The 7,824-nt window shown below is 54.0% G+C and overlaps 3 protein-coding genes across 3 annotated transcripts; 2 read left to right on the top strand and 1 right to left on the bottom strand.

Annotated features, from left to right (window-relative positions):
* Window positions 1-5: 5 nt before the first annotated feature.
* Window positions 6-422, bottom strand: DICSQDRAFT_167190 (uncharacterized protein; the record flags this gene model as incomplete). The annotated part of the gene is made up of 3 exons (XM_007362774.1): window positions 6-24; window positions 134-213; window positions 276-422. The coding sequence occupies 3 exons, from the start codon at window positions 420-422 to the stop codon at window positions 6-8; spliced, it is 246 nt and encodes an 81-aa protein (XP_007362836.1).
* An 851-nt stretch (window positions 423-1,273) lies between these two features.
* On the top strand, window positions 1,274-2,656 carry DICSQDRAFT_53564 (uncharacterized protein; the record flags this gene model as incomplete). The annotated part of the gene is made up of 7 exons (XM_007362775.1): window positions 1,274-1,342; window positions 1,398-1,509; window positions 1,569-1,661; window positions 1,734-2,010; window positions 2,067-2,211; window positions 2,263-2,503; window positions 2,559-2,656. The coding sequence occupies 7 exons, from the start codon at window positions 1,274-1,276 to the stop codon at window positions 2,654-2,656; spliced, it is 1,035 nt and encodes a 344-aa protein (XP_007362837.1).
* Window positions 2,657-4,961: 2,305 nt separating this feature from the next.
* On the top strand, window positions 4,962-7,478 carry DICSQDRAFT_54091 (carboxypeptidase S; the record flags this gene model as incomplete). Its single annotated transcript, XM_007362776.1, has 11 exons — window positions 4,962-5,395; window positions 5,449-5,547; window positions 5,600-5,703; window positions 5,771-5,839; window positions 5,901-5,958; window positions 6,008-6,101; window positions 6,158-6,233; window positions 6,298-6,422; window positions 6,481-7,129; window positions 7,211-7,306; window positions 7,393-7,478. The coding sequence occupies 11 exons, from the start codon at window positions 4,962-4,964 to the stop codon at window positions 7,476-7,478; spliced, it is 1,890 nt and encodes a 629-aa protein (XP_007362838.1).
* Window positions 7,479-7,824: the final 346 nt, after the last annotated feature.

Consider the following 7,824-nt stretch of genomic DNA (forward strand, 5'->3'; position numbering starts at 1 on the left):
GAGCTTTACAGCGACGTTTGTGGACTTTACTTTTCCAGTGGGATCGGAGGGCGTGATCAGTCTCAAAATATCTGGATGGAAGCAGACTCTGTCAATACATAGTCTAGTTTTGGTTAGCTTTCGTGAAGCCCACTTTGCGCATTCTACGCAGTAATGCTGTGCCAGACCTGGCTTTTCGTAGTCGAGGGGTTGCGCTTCGAGCTTTGCGCGGGTCTATCACGAGGTACATTCATGAATCCGCGAAGAGTTCTAAGTTGCCCAGAAGTGAGACGCACCTTCGGATCCAAATCAATCAGCTGAATCTGGTCCAGATCCCGCGTTCGCGCCTGCAAATCGGGATTTTCATGAATGTCCCGGCCCTCGTTTAGCGAGAGGTGTGCGTACCCTAGTCCGTGAAGCTCTATGAACGTCTCTTTGAGCATGGTGTGTGCGAGAACGACGCAGACGACCCATTGTAGCGCTGTGTGCAACTGCAGAGGAAGACAAGAGGTACTCCTGCAGCTACAGACTCACGCCGCATCGGTGCTGTACGAAAATGTTCTTCACATCACCCCTCCTCCCTTCACAGTACATTATCTAAGCAATCTCATGGCCCAATCAGAAGCATTGCCTTTTGGGCGTCTACATGACCTCATCGGGAATTTCGTCCAGCAAACAAGCGCCGGTAGACTAGCTGGTGCTTCGCAGGTGCGTCGTCTGCACCTCTGCTCTCTCCCGTCTGGTGTCTGAGTTCCTCCTTGTGTCTCTGGACTGCACTTGTCTGAGTGACAAGTATGACATCGTTCTTGGCACTTCGCGCAGGACGCTCAGCTTGTGGAGCGATACATCCTGCCGCACCTGCTGTCACGAGTACTATCACTGCCCAGACCCGCGGGTACGCTGCTCCTGCAAAGCCCGCGAAGAAGGTTGCGTGTGCGTACAAAAGGCGCCTGAAAATGGCTTTTGAGCTTAATTCTGACTGTCCGGGCGTGCAGCGAAGTTCCGACCCAATGCGAAGAACGACGGAAAGAAGAAGCAGGGACAGCGGGATGCTGGGGTGCGTCAACCTTGACTCTAAACCATGTGTGCAGATCTCACCTTCTTGTTGGCACTAGCTCTTTCGACCCATGTCAGTGAACACTCTGACACATTCTGTCTTCGAGAGCGATCAGCGGAGTGCGCTGCAGCTCCCCACTTTCCGTCCGGTCCGTTCGATTCATATGTCCATGCCATGCACACTCTTGTTGACCTCCTGCCGAAGGAGGCTCTTACGGCTGAAGCAGCCAGCACGGCTATGGCGTTTCCTCAAGGGGACTCGAAGGCGCTTAAGGCATACGGGCTGCCCACCAACGTGCTCGTCGACGTCAGTATGCACAGTACGTGCTGCCAGAAGAGCGCGCTAATAAGGCATGCCACAGTGCTTGCTGCTTTCAAGACCATGTTCGGTAGTTCGAGAAGTTACTGTGCAGGCTCTCGATCAACTCGACAAGGCTGCCGGATCGTCTAGTGCGCAGACGCGAGCCGTGTTCAGTAAGTCCAACCCGGATTGCGCCTCAGTATCACACCATTGATGGCCGACGGCGTGTCAGCCGGCAAGCCTGGCTGCGGCAAGAGCTATGTCCTACTCCAGGCAGTGCAATACGCTATTCAGAAAGACTGGGTCACCTTGTACATTCCTCGAGGTCAGTGACTCGTCCGCACCGCTTCGCCTTCACTTGCCTGGATCCTGAAACTTCGCGCGCGGCTACCTGCAGGGATCGCCCTTGTTAATTCGTCGACACCCTATGTTTACGACCCGCGGACTCAGACGTACGGCCAGCCGGCTTTCGCGCAGCAGCTGCTTAAACGCTTCGTCGACGTCAACGAGAGATTGATAAAGGACTTGAAGGTTCAGGGTTCATACCCCTTAAAGGAGACCGCAATCAACAGCTCGTCGCCCCTTCTCGACATGATAAACATCGGCATCGAGTCTCAGGAGTCGGCACCAACAGTGCTCAGCGCGCTTCTCACGGAGCTGTCTAAGCAGACGAAGTATGTCCGCTGACGCACACTTCTGTGGTAACGACTCAAGACTTGGCCTTGTCTAGATTCCCAGTGCTACTCGCCATCGATGATTTTCAGGCGCTTTACAGCCTGTCGACGTACCGCGACCCATATTTCAAGATGGTCAAGGCATATCATCTCACCCTTCCACGGACTCTCCTCGAGTTCGCGAGCGGGAAGCAGTCCTTCGTATGTCCCTACCCATCCTTTCTTACGCTTGTACATCCTAACATCTCACAGGCGCGCGGTGCCGTCCTCGGAGCGCTCTCCTCACAAAACACGACCTTCCGTCCCCCTCTTGAGCTGACAGAGGCGCTCGGGCTTCTACCAGACGTCCCGTCAAACCCGTACGTTCGCCGCGAGCCCGAGCTCATTGAGTACGCAAAAGGGCTACGCAACTTCCCGGTGCCGGACCAGCTCACCATCGACGAGGCCGCGTCGATCTTCGATATATGGCACAGCGTGAAGGCGTTGCACGTGGGTGGGTAGCCGTCTGTCAGAGTGATGCTTAGATGAATGCTGATAGTATTGTGCAGCGCGCGGGGACGAGGTGTTTTTGACGAAGTATACGGAGGCGGGCGGGAACGCGCGGGAATTTGTGCGCAAGAGCTTGTTGCAGACCGTTGCGATGTAGCATCGTGTCTGAGCTTACTCTGTATGGCCTTAGGTATTCCGTACGTTCGTACTAACATAATGGCTATCGATTTCCTGCTCCCCAAGGTGACTCCCTGCAGCGCCATGGACTTCCTCATAGAGGTGGTACCACGATAGGCGGCGACCATGCAACTCCTACCACCAAACAGCATATATATGGCATTCGGCAGCTGGCAGGCCAGCCAGTCACTCACTTATAATGTGATACATCAAGACCCGCGATGAAATGAAGGCTGTTCATCGCCTCGACGCGCCCTGCTGTCCGAGGGTTCGATGTTCAACACGTGCTGTTGGCCGGTCCGACGAGGTTCCTAGGTAGTATCTGTTTCTCAGCGGCGGTATTTGGAACCATCTTGAACCCTGGTGAGACTCTACATTGCAATACTCACATTGCGTTTGAAGCACCATCTGTGTCAAGCGATGGTAAGGGGCCCTGCGTAGTATCTGTTCTCAGCGGCGGCACCCGAAAACCTTCTTGAACCTTGGTGAGACTCTATCTTGTAGTGCTCACCTTGTGACGTCTTAGCGATAAGTACATTGGCCCACCGTGCCACCCTTCTTAGCGGCGGATTCTGTGGTGCATCTGGAACACAGGTGAGACCCTGACTTGCCGTACGCATCTCACCATCCTGTGCATAGTTCTTATACACGTTCTCGTTCGCAGACCTGCAATATCCCTTCTCAGCGGCGGGGCTTGAAACCATATTGGACCCTGGTGAGACTCTGTCTTACAGTACTCACCAAGCTGGGGTTCATCAGGGACACCTAGAACGTCGCGAATGGTACCCTGTGCAGCGTCTGTTCTCAGCGGCGGAACCCAAAACCTTCTTGAACCCTGGTGAGACTCTATCTTGTAGTACTCACCCTCGAGTGCCCCTCCAAGGCCCATGACGCTGTCACATCAAGTGCGATCAGCAAGATCTACGGAGGCGAAGAGCGGATAACATGGAAGGTCGTGAGTTGTGATCGTCCTTGGACGAGGTGCCGAAGTGGAGCGATGATATAGAGGAAGCCGGCCAGAGGACCGAGCTTGAAAGAGGTATGTGAGCGTGCATGAGGGTGGGATGGTGGTGGTTTGGGAGAAACAGAGGCTCGTATTCTGCACAAACTCTTATAGCCTCTTGTCAGGATGGCTGGCAGACCAACCTCGGGGCTCAGATCGGTGCGGCATGTTGAGTTGCCTCGGCAGAGGCTAACTCGCCGGTGATGTGAAGAGGCATGCTGGCTAACACGATCGTGCTTGATGGATCTAGGCTCGCAATTGCCTCGTTCGCCGAGGAACAGGTCGCCGATTGAGAGGCTGATCTACAGTATTCACCTTCACAGACACCGAGCAGGAGCCGAATAGCAAGAGGAACACTGGTGCTTAAGCTCTGCTGTGTTTGCCAACCACACCGAAATCCATGTCATCGTCCAATTTCGTCTCGCGGAGGCCCACACTATGTCAATTGACTGCTTGGCCACGCAGGAACGCCTACAGGAAGCTATCTAGGGATGAATTTTGACTGAGCCGTACCCATGGGGCGTTGTACGAGTTTCAGAGGGGCAGCCCTGATCATTCTAGTCAGACGTGCTCGACTGAGCGGGTGTCAACCAGATAGACAATGATACAAGGACCGCACGTACACTGGCCAGGACTCGTCTTTCCCGAACATGATCGTCTTAGACACGGTATCACGGACCGCGGAGCCAGTGATGTAGCACGCAAACGAAGGACGCGCAAAAACGATGCGTATAATTTCAAACTGGGAGATCATTCTTCTGAGGTTATGGAAGCGGCGAATTCCAATATACTACACCAACTACTACTATGTATGAATATAGTCCTGCTCACCAGTTTTTGAGAGCGATGTCGAGATCACCGCGTTCGGCGTTCGGCGGGACGCTGTGGTGAATGGAGGCGTCAACGTTCGCGGGATGAAGTAATGTCCGTTACAATTGATCTGTGATTTATGCGGCACGTACACACTGCTCTGGAAGAGTGGAGGGTTCCTGTAACCTTTGTGCCACTATAAGAGGACCCAGGTGAACGGCATTTTCCGAACCAACTTCCACGGAGGGAACGGACCGTCTAGCCGAGTTGTCCGATGGCATCCGGTACCTCCTCCTCTCACGCTGCTTCTCAGTTTGTATCCCTCGCGATTTGTTTCATTCTCGGCGAGAGGGACACACCGCAGGTCGTCAGTAGACGTCAGTGCAAGTCTTTCAGCATGCGCTCAGACGACCGGATGTTGCGTCGGCTCTCCTATGAGCTTGGGTCCCCGAACTTCTCCACGGACCTCGTCATGGTACAGACTAGCGGCAGCGGTTATATAACCGGTCGATCTTCGACATTCAATGAAGAATCCACTATATGCTACCCTGGGGACTTGAAGGAGAAGCCCGGTAGACCTCGCGACGACGCTGAGCTCGGTGTTGTCGGTTATTCCGAACGCGCACCCAGCAAACGGCCAGGTGAAGCTCGGACGTACTTCTCGCTGGCGCTGTTGTCTGCTCTCGGATTGTCCCTCTTCTATCTGTTTGCAAGAAGTCCACATCTCAGTGCTTGTGGTTCCACGCTTCGATTGGCCCAGGACGATATTAGTGAGGCATGTCCTCAGACAAACGCGATTGTTCCCCAGAAGCATAGCGCCCTATTGGAAGTCCTTGAAACCACATATCAAACGGAGGAGTTTAGGCTAAAGGCGTACGAAAGCTTGGGAGGAGCGGTCAGAGTCCCGTAGGTGTGCCTTCATAATATATTCCTTCCATCCGCTTCACACATCTAACTAGGACGGTCGCCTACGATGATCTTGCACCTCCGGGCTCAGATGAGCGTTGGGAAATTTTTGGGGAGCTCCACGCATACCTTGAGAAGCGCTTCCCATTGGTGTATGCACCTTGCTATCTGAGATACTGTATTTGTGCTCAATATGCTACGCAGTCACGCAAACTTGCGGAAGACGCATGTGAACGAGTATGCATTAGTGTACCACTGGCAAGGAACCAATGGTTCTCTGAAGCCCGCGCTCTTGACGGCACATCAAGGTTAGAGTCCACGATCTCATTAACGACAAACCCCTTGCCTGGTCTACTCACTTTCTGTCAATGATAGATGTCGTCCCAGTGGAGCCGTCCACTGTGGATCAGTGGAACCATCCGCCTTTCTCTGGCTTCTTCGATGGTGGGGTCATAGTCCTATCATATTAGGCGAGAGTAGTGCATTCCGAGCTAATGCACATCAGGGGAATTCATATGGGGTCGTGGCAGCTGCGACGACAAACCGGGTCTCATTGGCTCCCTGTATGTTGTATATGTCATTATATGCCACTTCCACTGACGAAGTGCACAGCACCGTCGTCGAGGAGTTGCTGCACGTAGGGTTCAAGCCTGCTCGCACATTTGTCCTAGCATATGGCATTGACGAAGAGCGCGGCGGCATCTCGGTATGTTTAAATTCTCCATCTCACAAGACCTCTTTGTCGACGCAGTTCCAAACTAGGGAGCTACTACCATCCGAGACTACTTGTTAGCGAATTACGGAGAATATGCTTTCTCCATCCTCATAGACGAAGGAGGTACGCACAAGCACCGCCGGTGTCGCGGATCTGTTCATGGAGAATATGTGTACTACTTCTACAGGTGGATACCAGGTCGAAGACAACGTAATAATGTCCAGTCCCGGAGTGGCAGAGAAGGGCAAATTCGATGCTCGTTTCGAGATATCGGCTCCAGGTGGACATTCTAGTGTTCCTCCGGAGCATACCGTACGTCACATTCATACCCTGCGACTTGCCCTTCTAACGCCAAACTCATTTGTCTTAGAGCATTGGCATGCTTGCTGCGATCATCAAGCACCTCGAAGTCAATCCGCACTCCCCACAACTCAACCGTGAGGGGGTATACTACTCTTTGCTCCAGTGTCGAGCTGCGCACGATACCTCGCTCTCTCCTCAGCTCCGCTCGCTCATCTCACGCTCCCGCACTTCTGACAAGACGCTGCATGCGCTCGAGCAGCACCTAGCCGAGACCGACCGACTCTTCCCCGCATTTGCGGGTACAACACAGGCAGCGGACGTGATCCGCGGTGGCGTGAAAACGAATGCCCTCCCCGAACGCGCTGATGTGATCGTCAACCACCGGATCGACATTCACAGCTCAGTCGGCGCCCTCCAGAAGCGCATTATAACCGTTGTGAAGCCTATCGTCGCCCGGCTTAGACTGGAGCTCGATGCGTTCGGCAATGCGAGTTTCGCAATGAAGCCGGAGGGCGGCGAGAGTAGCGGGGTATTGCGCATCACCGACGCGTTTGGGACCGCACTCGAGCCCGCCCCGGTTACGCCGATGGGAGACGGTGGGCCGTTCCAGCTCTTGTCGGGGACGATCATCGGCGTCCTCGGCGCTTCGAACCGGACGGGGTATGACAAAAAGGTCTTCATCGCCCCAGGAATGTCGACTGGGAACACAGGTCAGCGTCCCGCGTCGTCCATCAGGTAGTTATGAGACCACGCTGACAAGGAGCCGTTGCGTGCATTGCGACGTCCGATTCCGACAGACACGAAACATTACTGGAAGCTGACGAAACACATTTTCCGATACGGACATACGAATGCTGCTGACACGTACAACGGAGCCCACACGGTCAACGAAGGTGCGTGCGGTTTTGTCGGCGAAAGCCGCGCCACCGTATGAGCTGTAACACAAAATGACTAACATGATGCGTCTTGCTCATTTCAGCGTTTCGTGGCGAAGGCTTCATCGAGACCATCCGGTTTTTTACGTGGGTCATCCTGAACGTCGACGAGTCTTCTTTGCTGGATTGAAGTAAGTAGAGGAGGCATCATGAGGCGTTACTGGATGGAATCCGCTTCTTTCCGGATACTACGCTAGTAGGACATGACGCAATGCCTAGTCGCGTGGGGATCAGGAGTCCCATGTCGTTTGTATCAACACTGAGCGTCGTCGTAGGACCCCCATCCTAATAGCTTCTGCGATAACTTCACCCGACCGATCGTCTTCGTTGCCCAGTGCCTATTCGAAAGAGCCATCTTTCCGCAGGGGCAGCAGCTGACCATGCTATTTGTCAGGAGCGCGACCCGCTCAGGTCAGAGGCATGTCTAAGCGTTCAACGCAAACTCAGTATTTGAACGTTGGACAGCGGCTGGCAAA

Source organism: Dichomitus squalens (assembly GCF_000275845.1).
Source record: "Dichomitus squalens LYAD-421 SS1 unplaced genomic scaffold DICSQscaffold_5, whole genome shotgun sequence".
NCBI classification, from domain to species: Eukaryota; Fungi; Basidiomycota; class Agaricomycetes; order Polyporales; family Polyporaceae; genus Dichomitus; species Dichomitus squalens.